Raw genomic sequence first — 23,336 nt, 5'->3', positions numbered from 1 at the left:
GTGAGAGAGACGTCCATGGACCATTTTCCCACAGCTTACGTGCGGCTGTGGAGCATGATTCGGCAAGAAAAGGCGCAAGAACCAACAACAGATGACGACAACAGCAGGCGAGTGGCTACGGATGCTCAGAAACCAGAGCACCGCAGTGGTCGAGACCGTGCAGCACTGACTGCGCCACAAATCCGTTTCCGATACATGATCCTATAGGCTGCGACGATGAGCAGCGCCGGCAGGCGGCGCCGGGGCACGAGCTCCATTGCCCCGTCTCCGACCTCCTCTTCCTCGCCCTCCGGCCGCCCGGAGCCGCGGCCCTCCCAGCTCCCCCAGTGGAAGTTCTCCCAGGTCCTCGGCGACCTGCCGCCCGCGGCTGCCGCCGGCCGCGGCAACGGCCCGGCCGCGCTCCAAGACGCCGGTACCTATCAATGCGAAAATCTCAAAGCGTCGTAACGGGTGTTCTGCTCTTGAACTGACCGGAGCTTCGCACGCATGTGGCAGCGGACGAAATCTCGGCAATCGAGTTCGACGCCCGCGGCGAGTACCTGGCCGCCGGCGACCACGCCGGGCGCGTGATCCTCTTCCGGAGGGCCGACGAGGATGAGGCACGTCCGCAGGCGCGGCCTCGCGCCGAGCTGGAGCGCGCGGACCGCGCCGGCGTGCCGCCGCCGCCGAGGTACAGCTTCGCGACGGAGTTCCAGAGCCACGAGCCGGAGGTGAGCCACCGATCGATCGAGCTGTTCATCAGACCAGCAGGGTGAGGCTTCAATCCTAGCGCAGCCGTTCCGTTGACACCCCTGCTGGTACACGTACACAGTTCGACGTGCTGCACAGCCTGGAGATCGGCGAGAAGATCAAGAGGGTGAGGTGGTGCGCGCGGCCGAACCGCTCCCTGTGCATGCTCGCCACGAACGACCGCACCGTCAAGCTCTGGAAGGTACTGAACACCGCATTGACGATGCTTGGTGGTTGATGACCCATCCCATCCGGAATGGAGTATAACGATTCTGTAGCTCCATGGCAGGTCTCTGAACACAAGGCGCCGAAGAAAGGGGACGGCGAGCCGCGCCGCCGGAGCACGAGCACCGCGGCGTCGTTGCCTCTGCGGGAACCACGCTCTGAACGGGCGACCACGAAACCGAGGGGCTCGTCTGCAGATTCTGCCGAGCTAATTGAAAAGGTTTACTCTCTGGACTCCGCAGCATTGTTACCTGCAGCGTTCGATCTGCCGAGCTCATTTTATCGAAGTAATGCTGAATGATACTGAGAGGTCTGTTACTTTTTGCTGCCGTGCGCGATCGATCAGGTAGGTGATGTGGGCGATGGGTACTCTGCCAAGTGCAGGAGAGTCTTCGATCGTGCTCACGAGTTCAACATCAACTCCATCTCGAATAACTGGTAGGCTAGCATTCTACGCCTGGACCCTGATTTCATTTTCTTGGCAAAGCGATGGCAACTCTTGTTAATGTGCATACAGTGACGGGGAGACGTTCGTGTCCGCGGACGACCTGCGGATCAACCTGTGGCACCTGGAGGTGACGAGCCAGTGCTTCAACATCGTGGACCTGAAGCCGGCGGACATGCAGGATCTCGTAGGTGATTTGGTCGTTTTTCCTGCCATCCGAAGTAGTACTAGCACATGTCAAGTTCGTGAATGGCAACATTAGCAAGCTAGGCACTGACGCTTGCGTATCTGACTGGTGGATGACGGATCAGAGGTGATCACCACGGCCGAGTTCCACCCGTCGTCCTGCAGCCTGCTGGCCTACGGCAGCTCCAGCGGCCGCGTCCGGCTGGTCGACCTGCGGCGGTCGGCGCTGTGCGACCAGAGCGTCAGAACGTGAGTGCCTTCTGCAACTGCAACCCCCTCGATCTCTCAACTCTCGAAACTGTCGCTCATGCATCCGTTCGCTTATGCTTCTGTGCTTTTTTCTGAAACTGTCGCTTTACTGAGCAGATTCCGGGATCGCGAGGGCCGCCCTCAGCCCAGCACGTTTTTCACCGAGATAATCTCCTGCATCACCGATCTGAAGTTCACCGGCGAGGGGAGATACCTTCTAACCCGCGACTACATGAACCTCAAGGTGCCATGAACTCCATTTGTGTCAAGCACCAAAAATACAGCTACCTGTAGTTAGTTATTAGCAAGAAGCAATGCATCAATGGTTCACCCTGAAGCCTCAATGTTTGCAGCTCTGGGACATGCGCGTGGGGACCTCCCCAGTCGCCACATACAAGGTGCACGAGTTCCTTCGCCCAAAGGTAGATGCTCCATAGTTCATCCTTCAGAGAGAGAATTTGCTATCAGACGTCGGCTGGTCCAATTTGTCAATTGAAACTGTCCAGATTTCAAATAAAGGATACCAGTATCAGAAATGTTGGCTTGTCTGCTGGTGCTGCAGCTGTCAGAGCTTTACACCGAGGACTACATCTTCGACCGGTTCAGCTGCTGCGCCAGCAAGGACGGGAGCTACTTCGCCACTGGGTCTTACAGGTTCTCACTACTGAAACGCATGGACCCAGAGTCTGTATTGATCTCGTTCTCCCCTTCCTGGTCATTTCCTCATCGTTCTTCTGATTCTTAATTTCTTATGATAAGCAGCAACACTTTCAAAGTTTTCTCCCGAACTGCTGTGCAGACCACTGGTACTACGTTAGAAGCTAGCGCCAATCCTTACAGGTACAATGCTTCAAACATCTCTGTTTTCGTCTCTCCTCGCTCAGAAACAACAATCCTGGAGTGATGTTTATCCTTCAAGAACATTGTGTTTCTATACGCAGTCTTCAAATATAACATGAAACTCCGAAGCTCATGACTAAAGCCGCTAATGCCATTTTGGCCCCTACTGAACCTTGCACTTTGGCAACAGGGTACAACCACAAACTTCCGCAAAGATTCCAGCACTGCTCAGCAATTTCTCTCTCGGAGTGAGTAGAAAAGGTTAGGAAAGAACTATCTGCCAAGTTCTCCAATCTCCATGTGTGCTTTCAGTTATGTCACGGTCATAGTGTGCTCTGGGAAATCTCGTCTCGCAGGTCAGGACAGTCTCAGGTCAGACGGCAAGGAGGAAATTCCATGCAACCTGGCATCAAGGGTCACACATCTGGCGTGGCATCCGACGGAGAATTTCATCGTTTGTGCAGCCAATAACAGCTTGTACATGTACCATACATAAGCACACTCATGTCATATGTACAGAACAAATTGCAGAGTACCATTCATAACTATTCAAGCCGAGAGAGGAAGATGCTCTGCCACGTTACAATGCGTGTTTTGAGCAAAATATTTAACTGAATGTACATTGCTCGAAATCTTCAGCAGATCAGAGAAAGGAAAAGACGCTCCTGCAATTAAGAAAAGAGTCGCCACTCTCACTGCCCTTTCTTTTCTCCAATATATCCTTGACATATTCCTCAATATTGAAGAGTTGACCTGCAGCTTGGACTTGCTTCGTGAGTTTCGCAGCCTGGAAACATGGGAGTGGGGGACTGCTGAAGCAGAATTTCCTCTTCTCAGCTGGGCTGTCACGTTTAGCTGTAAACTGAGGAGAGTTTTCAACTGGAGTTCCTTTTTTGAAAGGATTTTCAACTGGAGTTCTGATCAGGATGCTGCTCTTCTCCAGTGGGCTGTCCTTTCCACCCGCAAGCACAAGAGAGCATTCATCTAGAGTTGTCGGCATCTTGCTCTTCTCAGATGGGCTGTCACGTTTGGCTGCAAGTTGGAGAGAATTTTCAAGTGGAGCTTTGATCAGGAGCTTGCTCTTCTCCAATGGGCTGTCCCTTTTGCCAGCAAACAGCATACAGCTCTTCTCTGAAGTTCTATTCAGGATCCTGCGACACTTCTCAGCAGTATTGGTTGGAGAGACCCCAGGCTCAGCAGGTCCAGAATCCACTGGCGTGACGTCACCCACATGCAGACTGCTCTGCTCTGCTCCAAACTGGTCCCTTGATGTCTTCATCTTCTTGAGTATCAGAGGTTCATAAGAGCTATCCATGGATTTTGATAGCATCAGAGTGGGGAAATCTTTGGATTTCTTGCGTATGTGATCAAAGATCGTGTTGCTTGTCGCACTTTTGCATTCTGCCTCTGCGGGTTCAGGAGTCCATGCAGCTTGCATATCTAAGCATGATTATGCACATTTCAGCCATCTAATAATAGAATTCTACATTTCAAATGAAGGATCATAAATGAAGCATAAAGTGCACATAGCAATATACTGTTCGCAGCATTGTGTTACCTCCATACTCTTCTTCAGGCAGTAGATCAAAGCTGGGGACCTCCCTGTAATCATGAAAATACCATGTTACAAAATACTCACCTAAGGTTCAGAAAACATGACTCCATGTAAGTACAAAGTAGTAACTGCTAATATGGCACATGCTGACATATTTCCACTTTAGTTGTGAAGTAACATAATGACTAATGCCGACCTTCCAGATATTTAGAAACTACAGGTTGGACAATCCCCAGTTTGATTAGTATTTTGGGTTATGCTGATGGATGACAATTAATTCCGAAATCATTGGCCGGCAAAAAACAAAGCTTAAGCACTTACAGTGAAGCCAAGTTGTTAAATTTTCTGGTTCCCACTACATTATCAGCTTTCTCGAGAGCACTGACAGCAGCATCCTCTTCTATGACATATACCTCTTTGGAAAGAGGGCTCTGTTCAGTGTGAGACTGAGATCGACTTGTTTGAGCTGTCCTGGAGCTAACCAAACAAATCTCTGCAGGAAGATTGTATGCGGGTACAGGCTTATCTATTCCACGCTCTTTGGTCTCATGTAAACCATCTTCCCTGCTGATTACATGCTTCTTGTGCACATCAAGACCAACTTCACCATAGAACGGAAAACATAAGCTGTGTAAGTATATACACAATGTGCGTATCAATTTTTTGAAGGAGGGCATTCTTGGTTGGTGATATTACCATATTCTTCAAATATTAGATCAGCCTTCAAAGTGACCCGTGCATTCTGGGGGCACGGCACAAAAACTTTTACAGAATATGGGCTGCATTTTAACAAATTGTCCAGTGAGGAACTCTGAACAACTTAAGATTAAACTTAGGTATCTAAGAGAGCAGCTAGATACTTTAAAAATGATATTCTAGTCAAACAATTTATTCATCTTTGCTATCATTGTGATCTGTTCATCTGTTATATGAAATAATGCTACTTCAGCTCGTTTGTTCGCTACAAAACACCACCTAATAGTATGAAGCTTATTATAACAAATAGATAGAAGTATATATCCCTTGCTTCCACAAAAGACATTACAACCTAATATCAGGTTCAGTCGTTCAGATAACGTTATATTGCTCTCATTTGCCAGTGAAGAAGAATGGTGAGACATATCTTGGGATAACAGATGTTGAAAAGTGTTACCTGTGGAATTCTTGAGTCCTGGCGGCAACAACAATACAAACAACAAACAACCATCCACATCAGTAGAAGGAAAATAAATTGTCAAAGCAGTTTGAGAAAGAGAGGAGGGGGGAGGGGGGCACTGACCTTATTTTCTCATGAAAGAGGATCACATTGTCTTCCTCCGAGCCCACAACCTGACAAAGAATAGTATAAAATCTAGTTGGTTTTATTAAAAGCACTAATGTTTGGAAGCAAAGCTGATAAGGTACCATGTCAGCAAAATTGCGTTTATTGGATCGAACTGCCTGTGATAGACGAGTTAGTGTTACAGTAATGGTTGATTTCCCCAGTCTGTTTCCAGCATCCTCGATATGTATGTCAATTTTGGGTGGTAATGATGACAGTGATTCCTTTATATGATTCCCAAATGGATAATTACGCCCTGTTGATGATTCTATCTTTCTAGCATCAGCAGTTGCCAAGGTCTCAAAGTCATAAATTCCAGCACTCTTCAGAGCCTGAGGTGTCAAGTGATCAACTCAAGCATTAATTATGCAGAATGCAGATAGAGAAGTGTCTACAAAACAATCAGAAAATTAATGACCTTTGCTGTTACAATTCCAATCCCAGGCAATTGTTTCAACAGAAATGGACTGCTCTCCCAAAGCTTTTGATGTAGACTATTTGCAAGGATCATAGAATTTATGGCAGATCTGTAACACTTTTTGTATATAAAATATTCTCTCATGCATCTGGCAATCCTACATCCATTTGAGCATATTGAGTTTGTCTCCTGCATGGGAAGCTTACTTAACATAGCAGGAGAGAAAATCAAGGGGTATTTTAGACTAGACAAATAAACAACCTGGTTAAGGGATAAATCATGGATTAGGGGGTCCCCAGTTAAGCAGTCATTTGCTAGCAAGAATAATTTCTCTTCTCTTGTTTGAATACGCTTCTTTCTTTTTCCATTCCCCATGACAATATGGAAGAGGATTCTACCATCTTTGTCAGTGTTTATGTCATTTAGAATCTTCTTCTCATTTCGGCGTAGTTGGATCCCTTGGTATACCAAAACATAAATAATATTAACATGCTTGACGCTTAATAATTAATTCAAAATATGTGCAGCTACCTACAAGTAAGCTCTGCAGAGTGACAGATGATATGCAATAAGTCCTCCAAACTGCAACAGGCAGAAGCTTTGACGATAAGCTTCATTGTATCAAACTTCAGGTAGAACTTTGCCATCAGCTTCCCAGGTTCTGAATATGAACAATTAGAGCTTAAACAAGAGTCCTTTTGATGAAAAATTGCAAAACAGACACATGCAAATGAAGCAATTCATTGGAATACAACCATCTCTGAATAGCAGGAAAATATAATATTTGAGGGAAAATGGATTCAAAATAATAGAAGAATAACCTTGCCCAAATCTGACAAATATATTTAGAGTTACTTGCTTGGACTGTTAAGCTGGATGTTTTTTTGGGAAACCATAGGGCAATGCCCCTACCACGGCTGTTAGGCTGAATGTTATAGCTGTTATTTGAATGAGCCAATGCTTACTGTTAAGGTTGCCAAGGTATTAAAGCCACCAAAACCATGGCCATCAGTGCAGAAGACATTGTGAGCTTGACACAAATTCACAAATAAAATGCATGATGTCCACGTGAAAATGAATTCACAGTTCAAATGTTGATATGTACAGTAATACAATTCCTGAAATAGGGAGCACCATTTCCAGATGGGAACCCTGGGGATTTAGACATACATATCCAACAAACCCAGCTGTGGGGTAGGGAGAGCGCATCAGGACCACTATCGTGTGAGATAGTAGTCATGGATCTGGCTGGTTGATTTATATGACATAATTTTAGGCTACAGTCTGCTTTGCACTGTGGGTTGGGCGCATCCAGTGCATAGCCATAAAAGGTACAGTGCAACAAAAAAGCAGTATTTTGTAGCTATAGATCGAGCACTGCAGCATATGGCATCTTCTGTGCATATAGTTTAACAGAAGAAAACTTTACCTAATGGTTGTAGAAGGAAAGCGTATTCATCTGTCCAAATTAGCCCATACTCCACCAACTCATGAATCTTCTCAACACATATATCTGTATATTCGATTTCTTAGGATCAAAGCATAAGGCATCATAATAGAACCATCAAGCCAACAAAGTATAAAAGAAGGTACCTTTAATTTGCTTTTCAAGTAGATCTCGAGGAGTCCCCCTCTTAATTCCATAGTTCTCAGGGTTCTAGCAGTATATTTCATTAAAGTTACTCTATTCATTAAATATACAGGTTTTAAATGTTAAACAAGAGTGGATCACTGCATCCGTACCTTCTTTATCCTAATGTACAAATATGAGCACTTGATCCACTCAATTGCAAAACTTATGTCAGGTACTGTCAGCTGAACAATTTCTGCATTTAGATGCTCCACTGCACATGGGAGCAACCTGGTGATAGTACATATACTTGGTCACAAGCACAAAATTGTCTGCCGTGCATAGCACAGTCATCTTTAGGTGAAACATCACATGAGACACTGGTTTCTGATTAGATATCTAGCACTTACTGAGACTCCACCATTTCACATCCATTTAGAAGGTTCTCATATAGATGAACCTAAAGGGGAAACTTAGAACATGTTAGTCTAATAATCCAGGAAATACTTTGCAGTCAAAATATTTCACAATTCACAAAATTAATAAGAGTGGAAACACAGGACGAATTACTGTCTCTCTTCTTGTCATAATTATAATTGTTCCAGTGTCATCAAACGGTGGACGCCCAGCCCTCCCACACATCTGCAGATCACCAAAAACCGAAGCTTGTAAAATACAATAGGACAATCAGTACTTTCTATATTTTAATATTGAAATTACTAAATGTGTTAACTTTGACTGTTAAATTTATATGTATATGTAAATTTCAGTATCGTTTTAGGGAACTACTGTTGTTTGTGTGTGCTACCTCTGTTCTTAAATATATGATGTTTATGACAAGATGATTAGTTCATTTCGTACTAATCATCTTGGTCTAAACATCGATTTATGAATGGAGGGATATAATATATGAACAATAGAGTACAAAGAAAGTAATTACAGTACAAGCATACGCAGAACCTTTAGTGAATTAAACTATGGAATCCAGTCAAGAAATAAACAGAAATCTAAATTTAGGGTCACTTCATAAGTGAATCCTTTTTTTCCAGGCAGTAAAGATATAAGTTGAATTAATTCCAGCACTTAGTGCATTGAAGTTCTTCAGTATAAGTAAAATTTAACCTACATATATAAGTTAACGTATCCAGTACTCCTCTTTTGTAAATAGAAATGCCAATGATGTATTTCCGGACCACCTTCTGCTAAAGGTTTTGGCATATGAGTTATAATCGCAGAAAAAACACTCAGTAGTTTGCATGTCTCAAAGCCTGACCTATTAGTTCAGACAGAAGTAAAAGAAATATAGCAATGAATACATAACATTGAAGCTACATTTCAACCATATAAAATCACAGTAAGATATGAGGCGAGATGGAAAATTAATTCCTATATATCAACAATAATAGTTTAAATGACATATTGAGACTTAGTAGTAAACCTGAAGCACCATGGACCTATCATACTCTGCATATTGGCCTTTCTCTTTGTTGCTGCAGAATGGAATCGATGTCAGAAATTAGTAAGTACAGATATATTTGATTGATCCAATATCTAAATTTGATTCTCACAAAAACTGCGTTGACTTTATCACAACTGTATGTGCCGGTAAGTTGACACCATGTGCCAAAGTATTCGTTGCACATAGAACTTGAAGATCACCCTTGAGAAAAAGACCCTCAACAAGATTCCGATCTTTTGAGCAAAGACCAGCATTATGAAAACCAACTGAAAATGGAATAGGATTGCATCAGTTAAACAATCAATTAAAGTTTTTAGGCCAAATGTATCACCTAATATGGGTACCTAAAAGATATAACTAAAAAATGAAAGTTGCAAAGTTAAGGAAGGTATTATGGGTCCCCAGGGAAAAAGATTCCAGATAACCTCCATGTACAATGCAAGTCTGCAGTTGCTTGTCACTACAGGTTAGAGAAGCCTCCCTTAGATGTTCGTACTGCTGTATTGATTGCATAAATGGATTGGAATAGCCAAGTGATGCTCCAGTTTGTGAAAGGCACTGAGCTGCTTCTTGTGCCCCTTTTCTTGTAGAACAGAAAACAAGTGCAGATTTCCCTCTTGAATGTTGCATCAGAATATCTGTAATTAATATTTTGTTTGTATTTTTAATAGTGAAATTCTTATACTGTAACTTACATGATGTGCAATGCAATTGAGGGATGGTGAGATGTTACTTACCGTAAATAAAACTTTGCAGCCTCTACAGGTTGAAAGGAAGAAAAAGAATCAAGTAATCAGAATTGGTTCCATATAAAGTCCAATTATTACGCACAGTATGAAACAACTCAGGAAGATGCAGAACACATCTAACTTCAAACTTCCTTACTGATTTTCCTCCCCTAATTGTGAAAAAAGAACATTTGGATTGTAAAGACTAAAGATGCATACCCTCTCAAAAAGGAAGTCATTTTTAGCTGGAGCATAACCTAAATAGCACAATAAGAAAAAGGAAAGAATTAGCAGCACAGCAATTGCTGACGAAGTGGCAGCTGAAAGTCATAGGCAAGATGTTAAGCAAATAGTACAGCATGTATATATATATATATATATATATATATATATATGTTCGAAATTTTACCTAGTAGCATGAAAAAAACAGGTTTATTCTAAAATCATTTCATGACTGAGAAAATTGTGGCCATTTTCTACAAGAGGTGTTTTGGCATAAGTAAATCAAATGTAATTTGTGGCATAGAAAAACAGTCAAATCATTGTGGATGAAAACTGGAACAACATGACTTGGTGTTGCTCCTTCAAGGCAACACATGATAAGGAGAGCATTTGCTGCCAGATTAGCTAAATAGTCTGCTCATAACTAAGTTTGAGCAGTTTCAGGATAGCTAATCTTAAGGGCTGGCAAAGTATTTTATCAGGTTTTGTTACATACTTGAGTACTTGACATGTACTAGTCTAGATTCTAATATATAAGAAAATCGTACCAAAGACCTTGGTTTTCCACTTCACTGGCCTCATTTCTTCTCCAAATCTGCAAAAGGAGAATACCGCAATAAGTTAAATTTATTGAGAGTAGTAAATCCTCAAGTATATTTTGTTAGTCACCTTTTGATTCCTTCAGGGGGTGCTAGGAGCCACTCCGCTGAAATTTTACAATGTTAATGGGAAACATAAGTTTCTTTGCTGGGGCATGATATGGAAATGTAAATGGTATGTTAAGACTTAAGATCGTACTATACAGAGTTACAAACCTATGTCCTCAATATTTGGGATAGTGGCAGAAACAGCTACGAATCGGACACTAGCCAAAGGAGAAGATTTCATATTGCCATGTCGTGAGAGCATTTTTATTCTACTGACAACTGCTTCCAATGCAGCTCCACGTGGATCATTGAGAAGGTGAACTTCATCAATAAGGACAAGGGCAATGTCACTGAAGAAACCCAACCCACCATTTCTTATACCATGTCGGCTCATGGAATCAAACTTCTGCACGTATTACAATTTCGGCAATAAAGCAAGAAATTGGTTAGAAAGCTATCATCTTAACTTCTATTCATCAAAACAAGTAGTGACATAGACCTCAGGAGTGGTTAGGATTATATCAGCATCGTGTATGGCTTTATTGTTGTAGAATTCATTGTCACCAGTCATCTCCAAGCAATTGATCCCCAGTGGGCCCAGCTTTGTGTCCCAGTCCCGCAGCTTCTCCTGCACCAGCGCCTTGGAGGGTGCCATGTAGATCTGCAGTGTCACCCAAGTGAAGCACACAATAAAAATAAACAATCAGAATCCTAAAATTCCAGTTACATTATGAGCCCCTATGCTTTTTTAGGAAAGGAGGTCAGAAGGCATACTGTTTTCAGAGTTCCTTTAACCAAATTGAACCTAAAGTCTGGTAAAAGGAACCTCGAGAGCAGCCTCAGAATACAGAGCTCAAACAGCACGGTCTTCCCACTCCCAGTAGGCGCGGAGATAACCATGTTCACATCCGAGAAGTAGCACACATGGAAGCACTCGCACTGCAAGGAATTGAAGTATCTGCAGACAAACCAAAATGTTACTGTACTGCCACCCCTATGACCAGTCTATCAAAATCATTTTATATTTCCGGTATCAGTCTATCAAAATCATTTCATATTTCCCGTATCAACTCTCAGGTAGTTAAGCTACCATTGTAACCTCACGCGAGCTATAGCTACTACTCAATTCGAATCACCTACATGGGGGTGCACCGATCACGCAACTGAACAGACACAGCAGTGCAGAAACAATTCGTATAAACACCAAAACAAAAATAAACACAGAGCCTGAACGATCAGCGCACGGGGGCGCACCTGAACCGAAACACGGGGCGGAATGGCGGGGGCAGGTCGGAGACACAGCGTAGCGCGTAGGGGTCGGCGAGAGATCCCATCGTCGGTCGGAGGATCTGACCTCAGGGGGTTGTTGCTAGAGATGGAAGCCGCGCTGACTCGCCTCCTGCAGAATCCGAGCGATCGGGGGTGAGCAATCCGGGTGATCGGTGGCCAAAAAAACAGAGCAATCGATGGTGAAAAAATCCGAGCGATCGGTGGCGCGAGGAATCCATCGCGAGGAGTACCGTCGAACACCTTGCGCGCCGCACCGTCCCCTCGGAGCGGAGCCGGCTGGGGATTTCGCAGCCGAACCGGCTGGCGGGAGGTAGGTAGGAGACAAGCAAGGGGGAAGGGGGGCACTTACTCCCTGAGCTGCTGGTGGGATCGGATCGGAGGAGAGCGCGACTAGAGGCGGGAGCGGCTGCCGAGGAGGCGGCGGCGAGAAGAGAGACGATCAGAGGAGCGTGTCGCTCGCGCCTGCTTGCTTCGCGAGGGGGCTGAGCGAAGCGGCGGGAGGAGACGCGCGCGGATGCTTTTGGCGCTGGTGGCCTGGTGCCTCGAGGAGGAATGTAGGAGGTGAGCCGTTGTGGAGAGGAAGCGATTCAAATGTTGCCGTGGGTTTTGCTTTTGCCGGCGGGACGCGTTGTTTGGCTCGGGTGACGGCTCAGCCAAAAAGGTCAGGTCCAGCTGTCCAGGTGCTGATCCCTCGTGACATGACATCAAATGATCATTTCTGCTTTTTTGGGGGGAAGAAAAGAAAAGGGGTATTTCAAATGGTAATTTCATTTGTATACCACGCAAACTGACCCCAACAAATTAGACACAGAGCATAATTCGAATGAATCAATCCCAACCAATTACTAATTTATGTTAAATCCATGACAAATATATCAGTAATACACTGTCACACACTCACACTCGATCGGGTCACGACACGGCACTAATCCAGGCAGATTGAGCTGCCGTTGTACGGTGCACGCTGTGCTCGGGCACGTGACACGTACGTACACCCCCCTAGCCGGCTGATGGCCACGCCGGAAGATCGATCTAGAGCCCCTCCCGGTCCATGGCGAGGATGGTGCTGAGGTTCATGGGGTGCATGTAGTCCGTGTTGCCGTGCATGAACTGGTCGACGATGATGCGGCTGGCCCGCTCCGTGGGGTGGAACGCGTCCCAGAAGGCGAACACGTCCCGGTTGGCGCACACGTTGGACGCCGGCGTGCACAGCCCGATCCCGTTGTACGGGCCCTGCCCGCAGCACGCCACCTGCACGTTCGTGAACCCTGCAGACAAAAACCACACGAGAGAAAGAGATCCAAGCTATAAGCCACGTCAAGAATCTTGGGTTCGTGCGTGTTCATCAGCGCAGGCGACGACGATCGACGACCCACCGAATCTCTGCGGGTTGTTGATGTAGTCGAAGTTCATGCGCATCGTGTTGGCGGTGACGAAGACGTCGGCGCCGATGGCGCGGTTAAGGCCGCGCACCATGTCCACCAGCTGCGGGTTGAAGAGGGTCACGGCGCGCATCAGCTCCGCCACGCACTCGCCGTTCGGGCTGCGCATCGCCAGCTCCGCCGGGACGCACCCGATCGGCCCCGTCCCCGTCACGATCACCTTCCGCGCGCCAAGCTCGTACAGCCTCTGCACGCACGCGCGCGGCGGCGACCCGCCGGTTAGCACATCGATCAGGCGAAAGAATCGTCGGCCGGTGGCGGCGGCGGCGGTTGCCGGAGAGGAGGAGGGCGCGTGGATCTGTTTACCGAGAGGATATTGCGGTACTCGGAGACGAGGAAGCGGACGTAGTCCGGGAGCGCGTACTGGCGCGAGCGCACGGACATGGGCACCAGGTAGTAGTTGTTCACGAAGTCGTTGCCGCCGAGGGTGATGAGCACGAGGGCCTGGCTCACGAGCTGCGCCGCCTGCTCCTCGCCGATGAGGGCCCTCAGCTTCCGCTGGTACTCCTGGAAGTACTGCAGCTGGTCGCCGATCCGGATGATGTTCACCTGCTCGATGATCGACCACAAACATGATGCGTCATGGCAGCACGTCAGAATTATTTGGAATTGGAGTGTGTGTATCACAGGGAAGCGACCGGCCGTGCGTACAAATTGTATTCCCGTGTCGTTGAGGATCCCGACGCCGGCCGACGCGAAGTTGGCGCCGACGAGCAGCTTCACCCCCCGGAGCTCCGGGCTCAGGTACGGCAGCGCTGGTTCGGCCCCGAGGTGCTCGCCTAAAAGCAAACGTCAGCGCACACTTCCTTGCAAGCGACACAAGCAATTCAACTATTTTTTCTGAAGGACGATGGCGAGAGAGACGATCAAAGTAACTAAAGGCACTGGCTTATTACTGATGATGTCGGGGATGTTGAGCCCGTTGGAGAAGCGCCCCGTGGCGCGGTGCGTGGGGAAGTCGATGCCGTAGGGCGGCGCGTCGGCGCGCGCCGTGGTGAGCAGGTAGTTGTTGTTGCCGTTGTCCACGAGGGAGTCCCCGAACACGAAGAAGGCCCGCGCCGCGGCCGCCGCCGGCTCGGCGGCCGCCGCCAGCAGGCAGAGGACGGAGACGAGCAGACGCCCAAGAGCAGCGTCCATCGTTCGTGTAACAATTCTTAGCCAGATGCCAAGCTAGCTAGAGAGGAACGCCCAAGTGCAGCCTACCCCCTGCGCGTGCTCAGGGAGGAGATGGAGGTGGCGATCGTGCGATTTATAGAGGAAGACGACGGCCTCGATCGCCATCTTGCCCTGCACCAGGCTGATGACGGCCACACTGCTCACTGGCCACCCCTAGCAAATGCACACATGCGAGGTGGTTGTGTGGTTGCCGCCTTTAGTACACTGGGCAGCCTTGGATCATGTGCCCCAACAGCTAGCCCAGCAGGGGCTAGTGTCCGCGTGTGGTTGCAGCACAGGTCGCAGGAGCCTTTTTTGTTCACAACCAATAAGAATGGATTGCTCGGCTAGAGTGGTCTTAGATTTCAGATACGAGCTGTTAATTGGCGATATTGACACTCGTACGATCGAAAATCTTTTTGGCTCGTCGCTTGTGTTGTTTGGCGTCAGGGAAGGAGAGACAGTTTTTCAGTTATTCAAGAAGGGTTTAATGCTAAAACCAATCTGGTAGACCTGGATTAATTCGTTCTACTTATGGATGGTCCATTTAGTTATTCAAAGATACGTTTTGTCGTACCAGGAAAATAAGGCATGCTGGAAGAAAAGTTAGTGAAACAGGAGAAGAACGGTTGTTAGTTAACCCCAAATTTGCCCTTGGTTGCAGAATGCTGTGAAAAACTTTCACTGTCTACAAGTTGTTTTCCTCTAATCACTGAACCGATGAACTGATGATAAAGGTTCAGCATGAGTTTTCTCTCCACACAATTTTCATTTTTCTTTTACCAATTCATCTAACCCAACAATTCTATTGTGAAGGTGGAAAACAAGATCGATTCACAGCCAGGCAAAATTGAAGTTCCTAGAGCGCATCCATCTGTCAGAGGCGCTCCCTACCGTGTCGCTATCTCACTGGAATAAGTGTACTGTTCATACAAGTAGACCGGGTTCGTTCACCTACATTCAATTCCGGCAGAGCAGGGGCGATTCAACCGGCACCTACCATGAAGAACTTACCAGAAAGAGTACACACACCTTCCAGTCTATTTACAGTATTCATGCCGCTTTCCATTCATTACGCTGCAAGGGGCCGACTCCATGGGCAACGCAGGGTAACCAGCACGCCATGTGAAACCCATAAATCGATGGGGAAGAATGTTAGAAGCTTCGCCCTGGTGCAACGCATGCCAGCGTGTAGAGTGTTCGTTTCTAGTTTCTACTGCTGTGATTTCTCGAAGGGGAAGAGATTGTCGGCGGCTGTACTGTGCCATCGCATGCCCTGGTGAAATCGAGCTGGGGATTGAAGTGGGGTGACAAACCCAGAACTGTCGTGCCGCTACGCAGGAACAAGGATCGCATCCATCGGCGTGCTGCAGTCCTGAATTCCTTCCTGATGGTCATCCAGTTACCCAGTACCCCTGTATCCGCAATAAAACCCGGGCGAGCACCGGCGCATGACAGACGGATCGTACTGCCGCGTGCTGTGCCCCTGCTGGAACTCTGACCTGGCGGCGCACGTACGCCGTCGAGGAGAGGCGCGAATAGGAAAGCGAATTTACCGACCAGTCGCCACCTCGCGCTGCGGGGATTCAGATCCAGTAGATCTATCGTATTCTGTGTTGCAGTTTTACAGACAGCAGTGCAGGAAACTCGGATCGAATGTACCCTGACAGATTTTTTTTACCTGTGTGCCTGTTCACCCACAGTGACATCTCTGTTTCTTGCTTGATCAGATCGCCAATGATGACCACCGTCGTAGCAAGTGGCCAAGTAGTAGCTGGTTCTGATTCCTTCTTCCAAATCTGACCTCTTGTACTGTACAGCCTTTCCCTGCAAAAGCTTTCCGATCCAAGCAACGAGTTATGCTGGAGGAGTAATCGGCGTCGCCCCGCGATTCATTGCTGCTGACACCTCCGACTGGCGGACGCCGCACCGGACGAAACGGCCGCGGTACAGATACGCAGTCGGCACGGCACTGGGGGATGATTTGCCACCAAAAACTGGTGGGAGCGGGAGTACTACCCGCCACGCGAGCACTACTGCGCTGTGGCTACGCGGGCGCCAGCTAGAGCCTAGAGGCCCGGATGCCAGAGTGAAGGATGCTGCAATTCTCAAGAACAGGTAAATTTGTGGATAGGCCGATGCAGAAACAAAAGATAAGCGCTGTTCTTGGTCTGTAAAAGCTGCAGAAACTGTAATCTGGCGCGAAAACTGATCGAAGGTTGAGGACAACCATGGGATGAGGGCATCGGACGATGCAGCGCAGTCCTGCTTCCCTTGCGTGTTGGAACTCGGCGTTGGCTTCGGGCAAGCGACGACTTATTAGTTCCTTCAGGAGCTGAACATCTGCAGCCTGAACTCAACTGAACCTCCCGCGCCATTCCGAACTCCTGCATTCCTGACACGGCGAGGGGAGGCGGAAGCGGATGAGCCATGAGGGCTTACACAGCGGGTGTGGTTATATATCGCAAGAGGCGATAAACCAACGACCATCACCCGAAGAGTACTTTTTTGTGCGCAATTAAATGGGTTGTCAGCCCAACAAACAGATGCATAGTCTAATTCATCAATCGCACAAACTTGATTGGCTAAAATAGTATCGCGAGTAGTCCTCCCACGAGAGAATAAGGGATGCATGCGCAGACAAATTGATGACATCATCCACATGCAAAAAGATTTCAAATTAAAAAATTATAAATATTGAAATATATATTCAAATTATATTCTGCCTGCACCACTGTGTTTCTTTTGACAAGATTTTTAAAACAAGACCACACTTGACCATATTTTTAGATAATACGAAAAAATTATTTTTTTAATACTAAATAATTAATTTTGGATCCAGGGAAAAAAATTTAACAACACAAACAAATAATTATTTTTACGAACAAAATTTTAAACATACCGAACAAATAATAATGTACAACGAACAAAACATTAAACATTGCGATCATTTGATACTATGAATATTGCGAACAAATGAGTTAAAATCACCGAAAATTTAGTCTAAAAGACGAGTAAATAAGTTAATGTTCTAACCAATGGTATTTCACTCCAAAACACCACCTGACGTCCCTTCTTGTTTTGTTCGACCACACAAGGGATGCATGTTTGCGACTACTGGTACTAAGCATCTGGAAAGCCTAAACCGATTCCTGGATCTAGTTGAAACATATTGCCCATTTCATATCACAGACAAATTTAGCAGCGCTAGGACTAACTTTTACAGAATTAGTGAATTACAGTAGTCCACTAAAAAGGGCAACGGGGCGGCAGTTAGCCACGGAGCCACCCTCTAGACTGAATGAACAATCCAGCACATTACAAACTAGAGTAGTTACAGTCAGAAAGTGGTGGATAGCAATGTTTTCATTGAGATGACATTGTCTAAATTTGCATGTCCCTCAACAAAAAAAAAAGCAATTAACCAACCACGAGCTCGCCAACCAAACTCTGCTCAGCTCATATTGACAGCCACTTATGGTTCGTGTGTACAAGCATCCTTACAGATTGCTGAGGTTACAGGTTTACAGAAAAAACTAAGAGCCCAGTGGAAACAAGAGCATCTGCTATTCTATCTGCAGATAGTTCTCCTGGGCACTAGCTGCACTTTCTGAGTTCTAACATTCTGTTAAAGTCTGTACCATGCAATGCATGTACAGAAAGGAGATACATGTTTGCTAGCACAACTGCTTGCGCGTAAGGAGCTCATCTCTTACTGACAGGGATCTAGCGTTCCGTCCATGTTGACGGAAGTTGTAGACCGTTGCTCTTACCACTCTGACTTTTGGGTTCATAAGCTCGTCAACCGGTGCAAAGTAGTACTGCAGGTGATTCCCAGTCCGTTTCGCCATGCATAACATTAGCCCTGCAGGGAAGGAGCACGGCTGCCATAGGAAAAGATCTGAACCTACAAGCTTCACCTTGGGCAGTTTCTCTTTGCCAGCCTGCACCTTGCCTCTCCGGGACTGCAGCAGCTTCTCGTCTTCCTCATCTTCAGCAGGTTCACACGCGCAGCCACAGCACTCATACCACCAGACGGCAGCACTTGAGCCTGTAGAAGGTCGTCCCCTTGCGGCACACCTCGCACTTGTAGAAAGGTGGAGGATGAGGGTCCCCGTACCCACCTCCGGCCCCCAAAGTGGTAATATAAGCTTCTTTCTTCTTGGCGCCCACAGTACCACCTGATATGTGAGCTGAAGCTGAACGGACAATGCCCACTTTTCCTTTCACTTTACCCAAGGGCCCTGGAGCAGACTTGCTACTGTTTGATGCTGTGGGAGAGGATTGCTAACACATTTGGTGGTCAAAACACAACCCTAAGAAAACAAACAAGTTATGTTATTTTTTGAATCTGGACTGCCAAGTGGAAATCCTACTGCTGGATGGTACAATACTAAAGAAATCCTAATTTGATAGAAAAAGGGACCAAACTCAACACCGGCAAATATGTTCCTAGATCAAAGAATGCTGCATTGAAAGGGTAATAAGGGCAAAGGCCCTCTAATATCTGGACAGAGATTATAAAAACTAAGAACACATTAGCTAACAAAATCGAACTTAGATGTTCTGCAAAAGCATAACTGAAAGGTAATAAATTTATATATTGTTTTGATGTCAAGAGTCAAAACGGGTAGACTGTAAATAAAAAAAAACACTATTAGGATAGTAAAGGAACAGCAAACTTAATAAAACACAATCACTGCTAGTTGCTTGAAAAGGAGTTTAGCCGAAAAGTAATCAAGAGTTGTTAACATTCCATACATACCTATCAGTAAACTAACTGGAAAAAACAAAATGCATGCACCAAGGAATGCATACCAAATTTCCAATTTAACAGAAGAAATCTTAATAAACGAACTCCTGATGCAAATATTTCAATTTTTTTAAAAAGATCATCTTCACTGACCTTGGGTAATTTCTGTTCATTGATAGCATCGAATACATCCACATGTTGATGGTAAATTATCTGAGGAACAAGCTTGGCACATAAAAGGTAAATTGATCCTGTCAACTGCATATTTGAAATTGATTTGTCGAACGTGCATTGCAAAAGAAAAAAAAAGACATGCAATAAGAGCTACCTCTCCTATCCAGAAGCGAAGGATGCCTGGGTATCTGTACTCTGATGTTCCGCGGCATAGCAGAAGGCTTCACCAAATGTGCACTATGATTTCTACCCTCAAAGGCAATATCAAACTCAAAATTCCAATCACTAGCTCAACAAACATGATCTTCCCAAATTTCAGATTTTACTGACGATCTGATGAACGTTAACAGATTCAGGCCAATACCTGAGGATACATGAGATGACATGGTGTCCATCTGCCAGTCTTGTTCATTGACCTCATCCTTCCCTTCACTGACTTTAGGAACTATGCAGTCATTGTTAGCATCTATTGCATCCACATGTTGATGGCGATTATGTGAGGGGGATTGGTGTATCAGTCTAGCTGGAGCAGCCATGTGGATGGATCTTCGAGGCACCGGATTAGCCCCTCCAACTGCATATTTGAAATTGGTTTACTGAAAATGCATTGCAAGAAAAATGTGCGGTTGATCTATGAACAGAGGACACAAGAAAAAAGATCGACCTCTCCTATCCAGCAGAGAACGGTGCCTGGGTGTCTGTGCTCTGATGTTTTGGGGTGTACCGGACGGTTTCATGAATATCGGACTGCATTTGCTACCTTCAAAGGCACCATCAAAGTCAAAATTCCAATCACGAGCTGCAACATACATGATTGTTCTAAATTTCATACTACGCTGAAGAACTGATAAACCCCAGGAGATTCAAGCCAAACCTGATGATATACGAGATGAAACATTATCAGTCTGCCAGTTGTTCTGATCATAAACCTGATTCTCCTTTCCTCTGGCCTTAGTGAATCTCCAGTCACTGACAGAACCTATTGTACCCGTATATTGATGGAAAATATGTGAGGAGAGATATTAACGCATAACCTAGCTGGAGTTGCATGAAAAATATGTGGCTGATCTATGAATGGAGAAGACAAGCGAGAAGATACCTCTCCTTTCCAGCAAAGAGGGATGCCTGGTTGTCTGCAATCTGATGTTTTGCACCGAAGGAGAAGGCTTCGTGAAATGTGCTCTGGTTGGCAACCTCCCTTGCAAGTTTTCCTGCAGTAGAAAATTTGGATAAATTATTACTGAATCACTGCAGGCTATGAAAGATCAAATGGACAGAGAAATTAAAAAAATAAAGCGCATACAAAACTGGGAGTTGCATGTAACAGTTGAATGGAATCAAACACTAAGTAATCCAATTTTAGTTAGATGATGAAGTTAACAAATAAATGTAGACAGCAAGATGAGTCAGAAATATTGCTTTTATTTTTGGCCTTCCAGAATCGATGAACAGAGAACAATCTCAAACCATCCAAGGTGCAAGATCTGCTGCTTGTCAATTAACTAGCATATGGATTTCCAAACAATTTTAATACTCCAGAACTATTAGGTGATGAAAGAATTTATGCAGGACACAATATAATGATGAGAGATAGAGCCGTTTGTTCCTAAAATTCATGGAAGAAACTGAGAATTTCCATCCAAGAAAATATCTCTACTCCAGAAAAGAACCAACATGATATATTGGTATTCCAACAGCATTCAAGAACCTCAAACAATTAAGAAAGGAATTAAGACCGAAACTGAGCACCACCATCCAAGAAAGTGCCTCTACTCCAGGAAAGAAGAACTAGCATGTCATATCAGCATTCAAGAACCTAAAACTATTAAGAAATGAATTCAGATCGAAACTACGCACATCCAAGAAACCGCCTCTGCTCCAGAAAATAAAAGCTAACACGATGTATTGGCAATTTTCGAAGCTTCCAACAGGATTCAAGAACCGCAAACTATCAAGGAAGGAATTGCAAATGCATATCAAGAACCACGAAACCTGGAAACCAACTCCGTCTCGAGGAATTGAGATCAAAGGCAGACCAAGAGCCAAGAAACATCAGAACCAACTCTGTCTCCAGCAAGAAACTCCTGGAACTGGAACAACGCAAAAGGAAACCAAAAACACAAAAAACTGACCAGTCGCCGCGTGATGGATGAGAAGGCGGCATCGCCTCCATGGGGCTCGTGGTAGCCGCCGCCGCCGCGGGTGCCCAGGGACGACGAGGCGGGACGGCGGTGGGTGAGCGGGACGGCGCCGTACGAGGAGGCCTGACGGCTGCCATAGCGCTCGCCGCGTCCTCTCGTGGCGGAAATTGCGATCGGCATATTCCTGTTCTTCCCCGCGGAGGCCTCGACCTCGGGCACCGTCTTGGCGTCGGAGGTGTAGCACGCTGCAGCCCGCAAGGCCTTGGAGCGGGCCACGGAGGAGCCCGGCGAGAAGCAAGAGGCGGCCGCGGGCTCGCCGATGCAGGGGAGCGGGAAGAGGTGGGCGGCGTGGCGCGTGTTGGTGCTGCCGCCGGAGCAGACGCCGCCCCGGACGGCGGCCATTTTCTTGGTTTCTTGTTCTGCTTCTTTCTTTCCGAACCTTGCCGTTGTCCTGGTTAGTTGGGAGAGCGCGGGCGATGGGAAAGATTGGCAGGATGTGTGCGGGCTTTATATGTTCCAGATTGCTGAGATGGGCCTTTCGGCTATTGGGCCATGGTATGTGACAAGTTGGCCCAACTCTGCAGCAGATGAAACGCGCCTCGGCCTCGCTGAACTTTAGAGCAGCTCAAAATTAGCAGAAAGCAGAAACAGAAACAAGCAACTCAATTCAGAGAAACCAGCAAGTTTGAGCACTGTACCATGGCTCTCTTCAGGACCAATCAATCAGAGTGTGACCGGAAAATTCATTCTTGCAGGTTCCTCAGGGAAATCTCAATTTGTTATCAACCCAGAGCTCTCGGTTGTGCTTCAAATTACCAGATCCTGAGCACTGAAGAAATTATTCTGTGCCCCTTTGTCTGAACTCTGAAGTTGAATGACGGGCACCAAATTTCGGTGATCACGGGCACCAAATTTGATATTTTGCCCTTCTGCTTTTGAGTATCAAGAAAGTTGCTGCCTTTGGGTTGAAATCGAAGAATTTACACCAGGTTCCAACCTCCGAGCACCATGGACTTTGCTTGATAAATACTAGTTGACCAAGGGTCTGTTTGGATAACGGCAAATGGCAAAATTTTTGCTCCTGTCACATCACATGTTTGGACGCTAATTAGAAGTATTAAATATAGTTTAATTAAAAAACTAATTACATAGATGAGGACTAAATGACGAGACGATCTATTAAGCCTAATTAATCCATAATTAGCAAAATTACGGTAGCATTTGCCCTTTTGCACTTTGGGATGTTTGGATCCAAAAGTAAAAAAAAAAGTGCAAAAGAGCAAAAAATTTTACACTTTCTCTTTCCCTTTCATTGGATCCAAACAGACCCCAGCTTCCCGTTGGTCCGTTGACGATGCTGAGCCCCTCATGTATCGCACAGCACCGGTCCACATCCACGATCCCATCTGACCAATTGCTTGCAGCCTGGGATACGATGGTGAGGCCAATGTCGGTGACACCGTCACACTATCATCCGCAGTTGCGCCGGAGTGAAGTCGGAGGCCTAGATCCGTGTACCATTGGAGCTGCTGCTCTTGCGAATCCAGGCGTCCCACCGGGGACAGCCATAAGCCCGTCGGACTCCGCGGCGGCGAGGGGCGAGAGGCAGCGGAGGTTGGGGAAGCTGGCGGCAAAACGGCCGCGGGGCCGCGGTCGAGCACGTCGGCGACGAGGAACCGGGAGGCGCCGAGCAGCGGGTCCGCACTGGTGCCTGGGTTTTGCGACACCTCGCCGCAGGTGAGGAGCGAGGAGCTGGGTCGGGGCGGCAATTGAGCCCGAGAACAGGC

The 23,336-nt window shown here is 46.4% G+C and overlaps 4 protein-coding genes across 7 annotated transcripts; 1 reads left to right on the top strand and 3 right to left on the bottom strand.

Moving 5' to 3' along the window:
• Positions 1-148: 148 nt before the first annotated feature.
• On the top strand, positions 149-3,369 carry LOC112878982 (serine/threonine protein phosphatase 2A 55 kDa regulatory subunit B beta isoform-like). 4 transcript variants are annotated; one of them, XR_003225920.1, is made up of 13 exons: positions 150-412; positions 496-710; positions 812-931; positions 1,019-1,174; positions 1,301-1,392; positions 1,472-1,590; positions 1,711-1,834; positions 1,952-2,078; positions 2,188-2,256; positions 2,341-2,488; positions 2,597-2,674; positions 2,865-2,935; positions 3,031-3,100. XR_003225920.1 is itself a non-coding variant. In XM_025943283.1 (13 exons), exons 1-13 carry the CDS (start codon positions 217-219, stop codon positions 3,168-3,170), a joined length of 1,629 nt encoding a protein of 542 aa, XP_025799068.1. In that variant the 5' UTR covers positions 151-216; the 3' UTR covers positions 3,171-3,369. The 4 variants fall into 4 exon arrangements, 2 of the variants coding, with proteins under 2 accessions (XP_025799068.1, XP_025799077.1); XM_025943283.1 differs by having other exon boundaries at positions 151-412; positions 2,397-2,518; positions 3,031-3,369; XM_025943292.1 differs by having other exon boundaries at positions 152-412; positions 2,397-2,488; positions 3,031-3,369.
• On the bottom strand, positions 3,159-12,470 carry LOC112878968 (ATP-dependent DNA helicase MER3 homolog). Its single transcript, XM_025943256.1, has 27 exons — positions 12,234-12,470; positions 11,849-11,993; positions 11,369-11,552; positions 11,094-11,255; positions 10,763-11,000; positions 10,617-10,653; positions 10,496-10,542; positions 9,945-9,982; positions 9,735-9,756; positions 9,423-9,635; positions 9,107-9,263; positions 8,977-9,028; positions 8,109-8,180; positions 7,949-7,998; positions 7,712-7,829; positions 7,562-7,625; positions 7,398-7,481; positions 6,504-6,629; positions 6,230-6,426; positions 5,969-6,157; positions 5,634-5,882; positions 5,509-5,558; positions 5,383-5,400; positions 4,926-5,008; positions 4,551-4,830; positions 4,233-4,276; positions 3,159-4,114 (listed from the first exon to the last, which is right to left on the bottom strand). Exons 2-27 carry the CDS (start codon positions 11,926-11,928, stop codon positions 3,318-3,320), a joined length of 3,651 nt encoding a protein of 1,216 aa, XP_025799041.1. The 5' UTR covers positions 11,929-11,993; positions 12,234-12,470; the 3' UTR covers positions 3,159-3,317.
• A 270-nt stretch (positions 12,471-12,740) lies between these two features.
• Positions 12,741-14,468, bottom strand: LOC112878996 (GDSL esterase/lipase At5g33370-like). The gene is made up of 5 exons (XM_025943312.1): positions 14,223-14,468; positions 13,978-14,105; positions 13,633-13,875; positions 13,261-13,513; positions 12,741-13,152 (listed from the first exon to the last, which is right to left on the bottom strand). The coding sequence occupies exons 1-5, from the start codon at positions 14,461-14,463 to the stop codon at positions 12,917-12,919; spliced, it is 1,101 nt and encodes a 366-aa protein (XP_025799097.1). The 5' UTR covers positions 14,464-14,468; the 3' UTR covers positions 12,741-12,916.
• Positions 14,469-21,432: 6,964 nt separating this feature from the next.
• Positions 21,433-22,519, bottom strand: LOC112898061. Its single transcript, XM_025966470.1, has 3 exons — positions 22,248-22,519; positions 21,541-22,157; positions 21,433-21,498 (listed from the first exon to the last, which is right to left on the bottom strand). Exons 2-3 carry the CDS (start codon positions 21,949-21,951, stop codon positions 21,433-21,435), a joined length of 477 nt encoding a protein of 158 aa, XP_025822255.1. The 5' UTR covers positions 21,952-22,157; positions 22,248-22,519.
• Positions 22,520-23,336: the final 817 nt, after the last annotated feature.

This window comes from Panicum hallii, chromosome 1 (assembly GCF_002211085.1).
Source record: "Panicum hallii strain FIL2 chromosome 1, PHallii_v3.1, whole genome shotgun sequence".
Taxonomy (NCBI): domain Eukaryota; kingdom Viridiplantae; phylum Streptophyta; class Magnoliopsida; order Poales; family Poaceae; genus Panicum; species Panicum hallii.
This window is presented reverse-complemented; position numbering and strand designations above follow the sequence as displayed.

Bases quoted from the DNA above. Each gene is read 5' to 3' on its own strand.
- LOC112878982 (XM_025943283.1), top strand. From the start codon at position 217: ATGAGCAGCGCCGGCAGGCGGCGCCGGGGCACGAGCTCCATTGCCCCG. The intron at 711-811 runs GTGAGCCACCGA...ACACGTACACAG, and splicing joins TCCAGAGCCACGAGCCGGAG to TTCGACGTGCTGCACAGCCT. The intron at 2,519-2,596 runs GTCTGTATTGAT...TATGATAAGCAG, and splicing joins CTGAAACGCATGGACCCAGA to CAACACTTTCAAAGTTTTCT.
- LOC112878968 (XM_025943256.1), bottom strand. From the start codon at position 11,928: ATGGGATCTCTCGCCGACCCCTACGCGCTACGCTGTGTCTCCGACCTG. The intron at 9,636-9,734 runs GTAAGTAACATC...TATTAATTACAG, and splicing joins GCTGCAAAGTTTTATTTACG to ATATTCTGATGCAACATTCA. The intron at 9,029-9,106 runs GTGAGAATCAAA...TCCATTCTGCAG, and splicing joins ATAAAGTCAACGCAGTTTTT to CAACAAAGAGAAAGGCCAAT.
- LOC112878996 (XM_025943312.1), bottom strand. From the start codon at position 14,463: ATGGACGCTGCTCTTGGGCGTCTGCTCGTCTCCGTCCTCTGCCTGCTG. The intron at 14,106-14,222 runs GTAATAAGCCAG...GTTTGCTTTTAG, and splicing joins CAACATCCCCGACATCATCA to GCGAGCACCTCGGGGCCGAA. The intron at 13,153-13,260 runs GTGGGTCGTCGA...TTTTGTCTGCAG, and splicing joins CAACAACCCGCAGAGATTCG to GGTTCACGAACGTGCAGGTG.
- LOC112898061 (XM_025966470.1), bottom strand. From the start codon at position 21,951: ATGGCCGCCGTCCGGGGCGGCGTCTGCTCCGGCGGCAGCACCAACACG. The intron at 21,499-21,540 runs GTCAGTTTTTTG...GCGTTGTTCCAG, and splicing joins CATCCATCACGCGGCGACTG to TTCCAGGAGTTTCTTGCTGG.